Source organism: Chaetura pelagica, unplaced genomic scaffold, assembly GCF_000747805.2.
Source record: "Chaetura pelagica isolate M959 unplaced genomic scaffold, ChaPel_1.0 scaffold11, whole genome shotgun sequence".
Classification (NCBI taxonomy): domain Eukaryota; kingdom Metazoa; phylum Chordata; class Aves; order Apodiformes; family Apodidae; genus Chaetura; species Chaetura pelagica.
The window spans coordinates 663,097-678,659 of record NW_009952694.1 but is presented as its reverse complement, the minus strand read 5'-3'; the positions used below and the strand labels follow the sequence as shown (position 1 = coordinate 678,659).

Here is a 15,563-nt window from a genome sequence, read left to right as displayed (position 1 = left end):
CCTTCCCGACCCGCCGCTGCCCCGTGCAGCCCCGGGGGGGGGGGCCCGAGCCCCCCCCGCTGCCGCTGCGCCCCGGCCGGCAGGGAGGGGAGGGCACAGCGAGCACGAACAGCAGTGGTTCAGAATGAAGTCAGGGAAAACATTGATTAGTTACCGGCACAGGCAGAACGGACTTGACTTGGGGAACGTAAGTTAATGTTTTGCTAGTTAACATAAGTATTTAATGGGTTATTTGGGTGTGGGGGGACAAAAAAATTAAAAACCAATTACTGAGATATTTGAGGAAAACATCCCTCCGTCTTTTTCAGGGTAAGCTTAACTTCAGGTACTTCTGCAGCCTTCCTAATACCCACTCGTGCTCTCTCTTTACCCCCTTGTTACCACCACAGGTTTCATTCAGTCCCTCCAATGGGGCAACACAGGAGCTTGGGGTCAGTGTGTAGCAGTTTCTCTCTTGTTTCTTATCCTCTCCCTGTGCCTCTATCGTGGTTCATCCACAGGGTGTTGTCCCTTTAGGAGCATGGCTGCTCCACAATCCACCACTTCCTTCCCCTCTAATTTTATTGTTCCCTCTTTAGCTATATCTGCCCTTGCTTAAATACACTTTCACAGAGGTGCTACAAACTTGGCTGGTGGTCTCAGCTGTGTACCTCGTGAATTGTGTGTTCTTGGAGAAGAAGAAAGGCCACATAGAGCAATAGAACTGTGGCAGCAATAGTTCTGATTTATTATGTTTTTTTACACCACTAAACAAAAATGAAATTTAGGATGTGGACACCACACAGCTTAAGGGAAACTCTGTAATTTTCCCCGTTTTCATCCCCTAGTCTTCTGTTGGAAGAGGTAGGTAGGTCTGTAGTCTCTGCCTATATGCCATGTGTGCAGCCCAGGGCTATTTACCAAAGCATGAGGGCTGCCCTTTGGGATGCACTGTCACTGTTTATGGGTTACCTACACTGAATAACTTTCCTGTGCAGGTGTGAGCTATTTAGCTCTTGGGTTTTGTATTGTTTGGGGTTTTTTTGTCTTCTGTCTGTCTAAAAGACTACTGCAACAGAAGGGGCTATGTATATTGTCACTCATGTAACTTCTTAAAAGTAAAACTCCTAGTGCATTTAAAGGGCTTTTGAGTTCATTTAGCAAATCTGAAGAGAGTTTTAAAAAAAAAGGCTGTCCCTAGGTGTTTCCACTGTTTGACTTTCACATTGTTCTTGAAACAGTTCTCTCCTTGTTCGGAAGAGGCAGGTGGATCCATAAGACCTAGTTTCTGTAGTTCAGAGGAAATACGTGTCATCTCACAGATACTGTGTTTGGCTGAAGTGTATCTGTGTGTATTGCATTATTAGCTTTTCAGTGTAAGGTTAATTATAGGTTAATTATAGTGAAAGTTGTTCAGCACAGTATAAATTAATTTCAGGAGAAATATCCTGTTTCTGGCTTGCTACTCTCAGAAGTAATTGTAGAACTAGTAAATAAAAGCTGAAATGTTACTTTGCTGGCTGTCTTTTAAACCCTCCAAGAAGAGGCATATGATATGGTTTAGAGATATCATGACTAACTCTATTACAAGGAAGTGATGCTGTTTGTGTCTCTTGTTTGAAGTTTTAAATGGCATTACCAAAATTACTGGGAAAGTAACAAATTGCACTAAAGGAATCTACAAGAGATTTGGGTTGTCTCAGCAGCAGTTATTTTTTCAGGCATGAATCTTACTAGTATTTGCCGTAGGTACTTAGGATTCTTTCATGGATACCTGAGCCTTTTTAGGAGAAATCTGTTGTGACAAGAACTAGTGACCATGCCACAAAAACCTATAGGAAGTTTGTAGTTTCTTTAATATAACTACTTTAGAGGTGATTGGAAGAAATATTTGCTGCTGGTGTTTTCTGGTAGGGTGATGCTAATTCCTCTATATGTGTGTCAATGCAAAAATAAAAAATACAGACCTCACGAACTATTATGTACATAAACCAGTGTGTTCCTGATGGTCTGTAACAACTTAGAAGTAGGTCCTCACCTTGAGAAATTTCCAGTGTACTATAAATAGCACGTTATGTAGGTGGCTTTGAATAGCTTCTGAGCTTTAAGAGACCCTGTAGGTACCTGAGGAACTTTAGAGCAGATGTTCTTTCTCTGTAAAAAGGTTAGGAGTGTACTTTTTTTCTATACATTAATCACTGCTCTTCATTGTGCTTTCATGTTTGAGTTGTGGCCTGTTGAGGATTACTGAGGATGGGAGTATTTGGAGGCAGCATTGCTAAAGCTGGCTGTGAGGGTTAGGGGCTGGGTACATCTTGATGCAGGTTGCCTGGTCTGATGATTATTTAGGACAGTTGTGTAATAAATGCCAGTGTTGCAAAGTTACAAAGTAACATGGCTTGCTGATTTATTTGTGGAGACATTTTACTGGTAACAGCAAATCCACACAGAGCACGGTTTCCCTGCCTGTCACTAAGTAAGTTCTTTGCAGTGGCTGTTTGCACATCAGCAGCATGTTGAATTTGTAACCTTCTTATTTGTCTTATTTTGCTTGATTTTTTCTGGTGTTAAGTATAGCTCTGAAGAGCACTCAACTAGACTTTGATGGCATACAGAGGACCTTCAGCAGTGGCGATGTTTTTGCTTTGGTTCAAAAGGTTTACATGTTCCTGTTCCTTATGCTGGAAACAAGCACAAGTCTTAGGATACCTGAAACGCTGGTATGAGATCGGAGGGCTGACATGCATTATTATTAGATTAGCTCTTGAATTGCATTAAATTTCACATCTTCAATTCATAAAATTAAAGAACAGTAAAGACACAGTGAGGCTGAAACATAGTTACATATGTGTTGAAAATAATGTTCACAATTTTCAGTCATAGTTGAAACAGTAAGTTTCAACTTACAAATAGCTGAATACTTTTCTATTATTACATGATTGAAGGGTGCTGTAGAAGATCATAAACACGTAGTATAAAAGAAGAATCTCTTAGCAGCTTTAACTTGTCTCTGAATTATTTTTTTCCATTTAACCTCCCGTCCCTCTCATTTCCTTCGATATTCATGGTTCATATTGTGATATAAAGTATTTTCCAAACTAGGCATCAAATCATGAGAGAGGCTGGAAAAATAATGATTTTTTTTTATTTAATCTTCAGCTGTCTAGCCTTAGGACTTGCAGATAACACTTTGTTTACCTTTTTGTCATTTAAACAAGCTGCTTAAAGAATATTGTTACTTCTGTCTGTGAGACTGTCCAAAAAATACTGTCACAAGGCTCAGAATTGGCATGGTTTTCTGTGATGTGTGCTACATAGCCAAGTCACTTATTTCTAATGCAGTGGTCAGATGTACAGTGTAAATGCCTTTGGCCTATTTTACCGCAAGTGTTTTTATTAGTAGATGTATGTGCATTGTTAGTCTCCATTAATATCCTGGTGCCAGTGTGTTTCTGGAACAAATATTTAGTTCAACATGTAAGGATGCCTAACTTTTGGCAGTCTGCATTTCTTTCTTTTATTCAAACAGATGGTTTGAAGTGTCATTTGAGGTTCAGGCCATCAGATTTCTTACACTGTTTATGAAATATAGCAGTCATTTGGGAACCTGTGTAATATTCTGCAGTGGTCAAAATTAGTCTTGAAGTGAGCCATTTAAAGCTTTTGAAAGATCTCAGCATGTGACTCTTGGCTGCTAAGAGCAGTCAGTCACTTTTTCCAGAATTGAATCACTAAAAAAATAGATGAGAAGGCAAAGCTCTTCTCAGTCATTGCCTTGAGCATTTTGTTTAATCTGTACAATAACAAAGGGATAAAACCTCATGCGTGTATCTTTTCAAGAAAAGGAAGGGAGGAAAAAAAATAAGGTATTTTAAAGAAACTCTTCCAGTTTTTATTCTTTTGCTTTGATAACATAAATATTAATGACCCCTTCCTGCCCCAATCTAGTTAGCATCTCTTAGGTGGTATTTCATAAGCTGACATTTATTTTTCTTCTAACAAAAATATAAAGATGCTTTTTCTTGACAAAGCAGTGGTGAGATTTTTTAGACACTCTATGCCTGTGGATATTGTATGCCTTTTTTTTTTTCTTTTTTTTTCCTGAATAAGTTAAACCATTCAGGTATACTTGTGCATAAGACATAATTGCTGTTGGCTGCAGACCCTATCAATCTGTCTTAATAAAGCACAGGCTGTTGCACACATTCCTGGTGAACTAACCAAGAGAGCAGAAAAGCTACACAAGAATTGTCTGTGCTTTTTCCTCAGTACAGACCTAATTCTTTCCTCAAATAGATAGTACTTACCAGTAGTCTTTCTGAATGCTAAAGAAGTGGCATATCTTTTGCACTGTACAAGTCAGGAGAAAGGCCCCATTTCACCAAAAAGATTTTACCCAAACTGATAAATAATATTTTAACAACTTTATAAATTCTGAATAACTTCATAGTTATTGGTCATCAAAATTATGGTTCATCATATTTAAATATTTAATTAATGCTCTCTTTTTTTTTTCAGAATTAATTCATTCTATATTACTTTTATCATCAAAATATAAATCAGTTCACTGACAAGTCCTGGGGTGTTTGTCATGTTTCATAATTGGAAATAAACTCATAATTCACACTGAAAATTGTTTTATCTGTATGTTTGATAGGAAAAAAAAGGTTAAATTATTTCCTATGCTGGATTTAACTGCACTAATTCATCTTGTCACCTTGTCTATGTTAATACTGTATGTTGTACAACTAAATTTGGCTTCACATGGGTGTAATAACTGTGCAGATAATCAATATATATCATAAGTTTCCACAGAGTTGTGTGTAAACTTGATGTCTGGAGCTATACTAAATAACTCAAACTACTATCAGAGCCTTTTTGTTGTGTAGTTCTGTTGGTTTTTTTCCCAGTTTTGGTGGTAAATATGCATGGTGGACAATGAGAAATATTGACATAATTTTCTGTAATCTTTCATAGATCCAAAGAGGGCTTGTTATCTACATATGCTTCTTCAAAGGTGCCGATGAGGATCTTGTTCCAAAAATTGGTATGGTATCATCTTTATACTTTCTTGTATTGTTTGAAAAAAAATAAATGCAGTAGAGGCAGAGAAGGCAGCAACCATTTGGACAAGAAGAAGTAAAAAAGCAATTGGCACGATTCCAAATCAGTCACCTAGCTGAAAAAACATCTTGGTCGCTTTTCTTTCTTTTGGCACTTGTCCATACATCTCACTGCATTCATCTGCTCATTATTAATTCTTAGAAAATCAGTTCTTATTATGATAACTTTCTAACAAACAGAGAAAGTGCTGCAACTGCTGTTTGATATATTACATGTATCAAGCAACAGGTTCAGTCCCGGACAGAACTGAATTTAGAGAAAACGGTTTTCAAATAATTTGTGGCTTGATTTGAGAACTTTCTTGACACTGGTCTCACTATATGTGCAGGATATTTAAAATTACAGCCAGCAGAGGGAGTTGGGCAGATACCTAAACAATGTCCTTCCCATCTCATTTCACAGATATAATATACAGTTAGCATTTCAAGTGCAGTTTTCTGGTTTAGAAGTGATAACAGCAATATCTGCAGTTCTTTCCCTCTTCTCCACATGCCTTTTAACATTTACATCAAAGCAGAGAAGATGCTGTGGGTAAGGTCAAATGGTAGTGATTTCTGCCTTCATCCACTGCTGTTTTGCCTTGAGGTTTTTTCGTTAGTTTTTTGTTTCTTTTTTACTTTTATTTCATCTTTTTCTCCCTCCTTTCCTCCATCAGTAGCACTGGATCACCTGGGGAATTCCATGATGCAATGTATAAGAGTGCCCTTTTTCTTTCCTGTGGCTGACCTATATTAGTGGTTTCACAAAAGGTCCTGTAACAAAAAGTCTATTTCAGGCTACTTGCTGGGACTAGCAGAAAGACCTGGCAATGCACAAGCACAGATACTATTGAAAATGCTGAGAGCACATCCTGGGGGTTTCTCTTTTGGTCTTGGAGGGCAGAGTCTGTGATGCTAAACTGAGTTGAAAACTTCCCTGAAAAAATCTCTTTAGAGATATTAATATAAATAGACTTCATATTCTTCACAGTACTCAGACATCTTAGTTGATTAATAGTAATTATTTACTATCCACGTTTCATTCTATTTTCAACTTTTTTTTTACTTGAATAGTTTTTCATGCATCGCAATATTTGTTGAATTTTGTTCAGGATGCTATATTAGGTCCTATTCAATTCACTTTATTTACACTAACTCTTACTTCATTTTTCTTTGCAGTCAATATGCTGTTGAATGCTAAATTGAGTGAAAATGAAAGTGGCGAGTACGTTTCTGTCCTTGATTTACCAGGCGATGTGCTGATCATACCACAAGCTACCCTAGGTGGCAAACTGAAGGGAAGGAAGATGCAGTACCATGCAAACATTGAAAAAGAAAAAGGGCTGGAACTTTATTCTCAGTTTGTGACTTTGTGTGAAAAAGAACTGGCTGCCAGTGCCAAATGTGTGGAAGCCGGTGTTCTTGTCAAGCACGGCACATATGGAAACAGGCAGGTGCTAAAACTGGATACAAATGGACCTTACACTCATTTGATTGAATTCTGAAAAAAAATATAAATATATATCCTGGATACGCTACTGGCTTGCAACTGTTGTCCTTTTTTAATTTCTGAACACTAATGTACTTAAATGATTTGGCAGGTTCAGTATAAGAAAGACTTTCACTCGTTTGCACTGATGTTGCCAATCCCATCGAATAGAAGGATACCTGAGACTGCTTTGTGATAATGAGTATGTGGTTTATGTTCATGTTCATCTGAAGTGTGCTCAAAATAATTGTTAAGATTCATTCAATGAGTATGTATAATTTAGAAGGCTTTATTAACAAAAATGGGGTAATGTATATATTTCTTATTACAAAATAATGACAAATGTATTACATATATTAGCTATTAGGAAGTCCTCCTGATGAAATTAAGTTTACAGATTAAAGAAAAAATGAATGTCTGAGTCAGACAATTTTTGTCTTTCTGCTTTCTATCTATAACATAAGAATGCTTTCTAGGAGAGAAATATTTTGAAAGCATAAATTCACTGAAGTTTTAGCCTTGTATAGAATAAGTGCTAAATAAGAAAGTCCATCCCTTCATCCAGAGTGTGTCAGGGTGGGACCCTTAAGGTAAGGACTAGGTCTGAACATGGGTTATACAGGGTAGGAGAAGTGAGATGTATTTAGAAATTGAAGTCAAGGCAGTACCATTGCATTGCTTTCTTTGAAGGTTGAACTCTGAATCTCCCCTGATGTGTTTTGATAGGCTGCTTGCTATAGCTTGGTCTGTGTCCTCATTACCTTAGTCTTGTCTACTCAATTCTTTCATAACAGAGCCTCAGGAAAAGGGACTGAACTATTCAAACAAAAACAAAAGTGGTATGATGTTCTAATTGTTCCCTCTGCCCCTGTTACTTCCTTCCAGCTTTCTGTCTGTTCAGTCCACCAGGCAGAGACTAGCTTTTATTTCTTTTATATACGGTGTTGGCACATTTGGAGTCCAAGTCAAACCCCTATGCACTACTGGAATAAACATTATTAACAGGTAGTGTTAAGAAGATACAATGAGAAATTCTGCCTTTAATGCAGTAAGAGCAGAACAGCTACATTAAAATAGAGCAAATTCAAAACTGATTCAAGTGAATTCATCCTGGGAGTCAAGTTTCTCTTTTACTGCAGCTTCACAGGTTTTTTTGTCCGTAATTTAGAATAGTTCAAAGTGAAACTAGACAATTATATGATTTGCAGTAATTATCCATAATTTCCATCTAAATAATAAGTTCTTCTTGAAAAGATGCAAAACCTCATGGTTAGCAAGCGTGCCAGCTTGTGCAATCTTAAAATTGTGTGTCAGTAGTTACAATTACTCTGTTCCTTGTTTTTTAAAACAAATAATTGAACATGTGATCTTCAGGCTCAAACTAAGCTATGAGAATCACATTTTTAAACAGATAAAAAGCTCATAGTTTTGATAAGAGAATAATGAGGTTTTTCAGGTTATCATAATGTATGGTTAATAATTATTAAATACCTAAGGATGATGAATTCCTGGCATTTGGCACTCTCACAGTTGAAAACAACTATTCACACAAATGGCCTGGAAATACTAGCCAGGTCCCAAATTACATTTTTTCATTAATAATTAACAAGTTATGATAGAATATTAGTCATGTTTGAAGTTCTAGCAACATTTAAATAAGATTTTCCTGATTTGAATAACTAATACAAGTTCATTATGATCTGTGTACTTGAAAAAACATTTTTTAATCCTTTTTCTGTTAGAAGCCAAGTCCTTTAAAAGTTATGAGTGATACCACTTTTCACTGACCTTACAGGAATTGTGGGCATTCCGTGTATCTCAAGAGCTGATCTTTTGAGGTATAATACCAAGTCTGGAGCTTTTATATTTTTCTCTTCCTGACTTCAGAAACATCTTTGGCAGCCTGAGAATTTATTCTCTATATTTGAAGGACACTGCAGTTTTGAAGAGGGATGAGCTTGAAAATGTTTAGTGAAAAACAGGCTTCAGACCGAACTCCATCTATTTCTGATCTCTCATATAAACTTACGTGTTTCAGTGGTTCTTGGGACAAAAGAGAACTCTGGAGTTTTTGTTAAAAGGTGGCATCCATGTGCATCATCTACCCATATCTGATTTATTTGCATATCCATCTTGGGATACTGATTTCTGCTGTCTTTTGCTCCAACAATAGGCAGCTTCTTGAATGCTGTACCCTTTGTACTGCTTTATTTTTATCTACTATTGATTCACAATCCATTTACTGAAAGAAGCCATTTCTGAATAATGTGATAGACCATACTAATGAAAAAATTGATTTAAATTATTTTTGCAAAGCCAAATGGCCATTCCTTTCTGCCATGAATATATGCTTTAAACAGATGACCTTACACTGCTTTAAATAGTTTCTATTCTTATGACTAGACAAAAGTTCAGATAATTATCCTGTTCTATACTTAGAGAATATCTATTGGAAAATGCTTAATATTCTCTACTTCCTTGAAATAAACTATAAAATCAGGAGTCATCATTATACTATTCTAGTGTGGCCTCCGATCCAGCTGTCATACAGGACTTGTTCTATTGGGTTTTCTTGACCTTGTTTGCAGCATACACACCCCATGTGTCTAAGCCGAGTGTGCATGGACTATGAACTGTACTCATAAAACTAAAGAGTTCAGGTGCAATAGCTTGTTTTCTAGTCAGCAGTATTCCTGCTTCCTTCCTGTCCCCTTTGTGGAAACACCTCTGCTGCTACGTACAGTATGCAACATACAAATACTAATCCAGAATTGCAAGGTAATAAACAACATGTAGCCCAGTAATACTAGTATTGATGCTGCAACTGTATTGCTGTTTCTAGTAGCAGTCCATAGGCTTTGTCCAGAGTTTACAAGACCTCAGAACTGAAACTTATCACATTTACTTTGTATGAACTTTCCCTGATCTTCCTGCAGCTTTGGTTTTACTTGATTTAGCTGTAACAACTCTTTCTAATGACAGCAGACTATGGCTAATTTGTTTTACTTTTCCTTTATATGGAGCAACCACAGCTTTTATGTAGATATTAATAATAAGTAGTTATTCTGTGTAGAATTACATATTTATGACTAAAGATGTTACAATGTAGAGAAATGAAGGCCTGTTAGAACAGCAGTAGCCTTGTGAAGTGAAGACACCATCTGCAGGGTAGAGTAGAGGCATGGGACCATAAGAGATGGGGCACAAGCTGACACTGGAGGCTCCAAGGCTATAGATGACTTGCCAGTGGTCAAAGACATGCAGAGCTGGAGCTGGTCAAAACTAAGTTTAGGAGTCCAAAAGAGAAGAACAAAATACATAGTTGCAGACCAGTGACAAAAACACAAAGTGTAAAACTTTATTAGAAGGCATATAAAAATAGCCCCAGGTAAGAACTATTTCTAAAAGAGGAAAAAAGGAGAGAAGGAAGAAAACATAGACAACATCATACTCCTGCTGGCACAGGACTCTGGGTGCCTATGATCCACCATTCTCCACCAGAGGAAAGCCATCAGTGTTAGGAGCCAGCAGGAGGTGAAGGGGTTAGCATGACACCAGAAGGGGTAGGTAGTGCATGCATAACAATTTTAACTATACTATTATTATTGAGACTTTTAATACCATTTATTTGTTTTTTTTTCTGCAATAATACGATCTGGACTAATAATAATTTATTATTATTGGACTGCTAAGGTTGCAACTATGCTACTACTAACTTTTTTTGTGTGACTTAACACTTATGGTGGGTGCCTTTTTGCCCATAGCAAGATTTTGCACATAACAGCTTCTGCAGGCTCTTGGTTCCCCGTATCAATGGCTGCTGGGCATTAGTCAGCTTCTGTGGTGTTTTTCACCAGGTCCTTTCATGCAGCTGTGATGTGTGATCTCATTTACCACAAAAGCTGCATGGAAGTTTTGTTCTTCATTGTGACTCAATGTAACCACTACTCTTTAGCCTCTCCTTCAGAACAAACTCCATTCCATTAGTCTGAGAAATCTACTTGGATTGAAAAATATGCTCTGGTGAATCTCCATCTCACTTCTGGGATAAAACCAGCTTATTTGGAGGAGGTATGCATCTTTTAAGTTTCTGTTATTTTCTGCTTTTAATCTCTAACATTCTCCTCTTTGCTATATGGTGTCCTTCAAACACATCATGTGTCACTTCTGAAGCTGGAATGGCAATATGCCAGAGGGCTAGAGTGGTCTCCAGGAACCCACACGCATTACCTGAGGTCTTCCACCAACCCCCTATGTGACTGGCTTAATTTCTTAACACTTTGGATCTTGATTCTTGTCTAATAGGTATTGAGTTATTTTGTGTTGGTTGTTTTTTTTTTTTTAAGTGTGTCACTACTTAAGACTGTTAGTTACTATCACGATGTTTAGCACAGTGAGGCTGGCCTCTGTGAGATCCAACAGCTGCTTTATATTAGAAAACAGGGTCACAACTGCTGGATGAGAACAGAAATCAGAGCTGCCCTCTTAATCTCTTCCTTGGAAAAGTAGCAGCCAAAAGTTGAGAGACTCTCTTAAGAAATTAGTGAATTTGGTATCCTTCCTATTTTTCTGAAGTTCCTTGGAAGCAACTTGAAATTTGGGAATCCCCATAAGATTCTGCTACCAGAAGTGCTGTGCAACAAGAGTTGAGAAGTAAATGGTGTGTGTGGACAAGAGAAAGAAAAAGCATTTAGAATAGCCTGAATAGTATGAATGTATTGCATATTTTCTATTTAAACCAATGCTGTCCACTGTTTCAATTACTGCCAGTGTGTGGCTTTGGGCAAAGCAATTTTCTGCTCCACTTTTTCCATCTGTGAGAAAAAGAGTGGAAACTGGAGAAAAAGAGGTTTAAAACCACTGTTTTTTTTCTCCTTTTGCATCAGAAGGCAGTACACTCTCACCTCTCTTCACCTTTGTTGGAGCTACAAGAGTTTGCCTTTCTCTGCCTCCTACCTTAGTTTATGCCTCACAAACATGACTCGAGCTAATGTCCACAGAGCACTTTGAGTACCTCAGTGAACGGTGTGATAGCACCACAATAATACTATTTCTAAAATAGGAATGATCCAGACAGCATGGAAAAGTAAATATATGGTATTCCTGTTGCACAGTTCCAGTTCATATATATTTATTTATCTTGTTATTGTGAATTTAGGATTGCTTTCTATTCACTTGAATTGTATTTGTCTGTGTAAGTGCCACAATTTATGCCCTATTACGTCAGTATGTATTGGAAATGGGCTGGTAAGGAGCTTAAGGCTATTCAGACATGCTCTGTCAGAAAAGAGATTGCAAGGTAGGTTTTGGATTATCAGTGAAAGCAAAAAGTTTCTTAGGAGGCCTCAGAAATCAGTTGGCAATCCAGTTCTAGCTATCATTAATGTGCAGCTAGTTCTTGTCAGAATACTTTATCCAATATGCTTCAGGTACTTAAATTAAAAATGTACAATAATGTATTATTCATATTTACCAGTGAAGATTGTTTTTTCACATGTTGAAATGTTTTAGATGTATGTGTCATGGTTTTAATGAGACTCATTTCCCTTTCTTATTTCCCGCTTCCATTTTGGTAGCTGTATCTAACATTATCTAGGCATAGACTTTATTTACATTTTAGGATTAAAAATAACAGCAGGACTGTTGTCAGGGATTCAGGCCTTGTATGTTGTGGTAGTACAAAAACCAGCAGTGTTGAGAGTAGAAAGAAGTCTAGCAGTACTTAAGCATGAGATAAAACCATATATTATTTTTGATGTGTAAAGAAGAAAGAATTGTACCTAAGGCTTTGCAAAAGCTAGGACAGACCAGACTATTGGATTCTGCATACCTTCAGGAGGCAGCTGCTTCCAGAGACCTGAATGTTTTATTTCTGGGATTACAAGCACTTTACATAGTTATTGTCTCAACCAGGGGAGCACTGATGGACAGCCATGGATGCACTGAAGCAGTTCCAGAAACAAGCATGTTATATTATTTATAGGCAGATTAATAACCTTATTCAGATTAAAGCCAAATAAAAATTGACTGGTGCTGTTGGTTCACAGAATCAGACCTTGTCGGTCTGATGCTCTAATTAAATGGACGTATTGACTGTATAATTGCAAAAATAATAAAAAATTAATCTTATAATTAGTATAAATTCTATAGGTATAAATTCTATTAGTATAAATTCATTCTAATAAATGTAAAGACATCACTTCTTACAGATTAAAAACATGTAGTTTGGTTTTGCTTGCTGTGTAATTACTTGGTGATGTTTCATCTACTTTAAATCAGGCCCTTAGTCCCGTGATTCTTCTTCATGCATAGACAGTCCCACTGAATTCAAAGGAATACATTCTTTTCTCTTCCTCTAGAGTCACTGAGGATTATAAAGCTGTAAGAAAGAAAATACTTAGCTCAGAGGCATATGTGACTGTATGGAAATTCTGCTATGACTGGAATTTGTATGGCAGAACTGATTCATGCTCTAAATCAGTCAACCCGCTTTACCAAAATAGACTAACTAATGAGAAGACTAATCAGTCAGTTTGTGCACTGCAATTATTTGCTAGTTGCTTATTTTATTAAGTAATTTCCTATTGAAGCTCAGTCTGGACTAATGAGGAAGGGGGAAATTGAACTAATACATAGTGAATGCATTTAATTGCCCTATATTTGTCTAGTAGAACAGAATACTATAAACTTGCATAACAAAATTTTTTATATCACATTGAAAAGGGGAAAGATAAATATGGCATGCATTGCTGCTGAAGTAGATGCTAATTTGAATCAGTACATGGTTAACACTGTGTTGACCAATTTAGGGAAAAAATGTATTAAAGAATCAAGGTTAGCTATATATCTAATAAATACAAATTCTTACCCTCATGTAAGTTCTGCTGGCGCAAAGCATCCCTAAAGCACCCAGAGACGAAAGGCGAATCCTTCATCACTATACCTCATTTTTCCAACTGATTGCTGCAAGTTCGGCATTAGCGCAGCATTCCTTAAAGCTGATAGCGTGTATATTGGGGGCTGAGAAATATCATTCTTGGGAAGAACTGAGCAAGACAGGATTTCTTACTGACGGTATTTTGTCTTGCCCTGAGCTCATGTAACATTCAACATTACCAGATACTAATCTTGAGTGGGTTTTTGCCTGTTACCACAACAGACTCAATACAGGTATAACAATAACAGCAGCAATAATCTTCTAAAGTTCTAGATTTGTTTTTGTTTATTTGTTTCTGAGATAAACATGATCAATCCTTCACAAATACTACCACGTCTTTCTGTTACCTCAGGAGTATCCGATATAGCAGACTTTGTTTTTTTGAAGTTCATTATGGAAAACATCATAGCAGCAACAGTCTTTGAATATAAATTAATCTGTTGACCTTTCTTACAAGTTGAACAACAGACCACCTATGTTGAGCAACAGCGACTCATCTTCTGATCAAAATGAGGTTAACTGTGCAAATAACTATTTCCTATGGGGGCTACATTATTCTTGGTACCAGGGGTTAACACATTTACACCAGTAGGTGTTTGTGGATTTAATTTCTGTGAAATATACTTATGGAAACAGTTTCCTGCTTCAGGTACGAGGCATTTATGTATTATTCATTACCACTTCCACTGGCAGAATTATTTTGTAAAAGGTCATTGCATCAATGCTCATGTTTCTTTATCAACAGGCGATTTAGTAAAAATGAAACCAGTGTCCATATATGGTAATGCAGCCTGGTGCTCTTGGCATCTATAGCAAAATGTAATCAGGCAGTTGTGTGTGTGCATTCTTTGAAATATTCCTCAGCAGTATCATCTACATGACTGAATACAGATGTTCATAGAGGATCACACTGTATGTAAATTTTACATATTGAATCTATTTGAAGATGAATTTACAAGCTTATGTAAGGGCTAGACACGATTACAGCTCCTACGTTTACACATCCCAGGCATTATTCCCTCCCCACCGTGTTTTGAACCACTTCAAAGAAAATAGCCCCAGAGAACTCAGTTTGTGGAGAGGAATCCTAGTTTTCCACTCAGAGGTTTAACCACTGTTGTCCTGTGCAAGTAAGAAGACAAAAGATAATTTTAAAGATTTGTTGTCTAGTCAAAACCAGTGTTTAATCCCAGAAGGCATTATTTCTTAATCAACTTTGTAGCAGCAGCTAAGGTAGTAGAATTAAAAGAGAACATGTCAATCCCACCCAATTTACTTGTTGGCAGCAGAAACCAGACCCAATGTCTGTCTTCCAATTTGCTCTGCTTGGCAGGATACAAAAACAATCCAGACATGGCTGGGCATCAGCTGCAAAACTACACTAAGATTACTGTTGGTTTATTTTAAAACTTAAAAATGGTTGAGAGATGTTTCTTTTCCCGTTATTAAGACAGAACTTAAACTCTGATGACGGACTTCAGAAAATTCCCCCAATTGAAATTTTCTCTTGTGAATTTGCTTCTGAAAATGTCAAGGGTGGCAGTAATTCCTAACGACATAGCTACCTCCTGCAGTTGGAGCACTTAGGCAGTGGAAAGAAAACAACTGAGAATCCTGGAGGAGTCCATGACTGGCCTGCCCAGGAAGACACAGAATGGCTAAATGACTTGAGATCCCACCTCGGTTTGGGTCCAAATCTTGGGTGAATCCCAAGTTTTTGCAGATGTTGAATCCGACGCAGGGGTGGGATCTCCCTGTTGCTGCACCGGAGCAGTGCCAGGGCCTCTGCAGCGCGCACCGATGGGCGCCTGCGGGCTGGAGCGACAGGTCGTGATCAGAACCCGGGACAAACTTAAACAGCGTTAGCTGAGCTACCTTAAAAATATAGTTTTGGGGAGGGTTTTAAATCACAAAGAGGAGATTTTTGTTCTGGTTTTCCGGCAGAGCCTGCTCTCCCGGCTGCGCGTCCCTCCCGCTGCTGCAGCGCGGGAGCAGCGCGGGGCAGCAGAGCCCGGAGCGACCCCCGGGGCCGCCGCCCCGCACCCCGCCCCGCACC

At 37.8% G+C, this 15,563-nt stretch overlaps 1 protein-coding gene across 1 annotated transcript; it reads left to right on the top strand.

Annotated features, from left to right (window-relative positions):
* Nucleotides 1-4,962: 4,962 nt before the first annotated feature.
* DTD2 (D-tyrosyl-tRNA deacylase 2 (putative)) lies at nt 4,963-6,608 on the top strand. The gene is made up of 2 exons (XM_009993850.1): nt 4,963-5,026; nt 6,261-6,608. Exon 2 carries the CDS (start codon nt 6,266-6,268, stop codon nt 6,584-6,586), a length of 321 nt encoding a protein of 106 aa, XP_009992152.1. The 5' UTR covers nt 4,963-5,026; nt 6,261-6,265; the 3' UTR covers nt 6,587-6,608.
* The last annotated feature ends 8,955 nt before the right edge of the window (nt 6,609-15,563 follow it).

Coding starts and splice junctions, on each gene's coding strand:
- DTD2 (XM_009993850.1), top strand. CDS start 6,266: ATGCTGTTGAATGCTAAATTGAGTGAAAATGAAAGTGGCGAGTACGTT.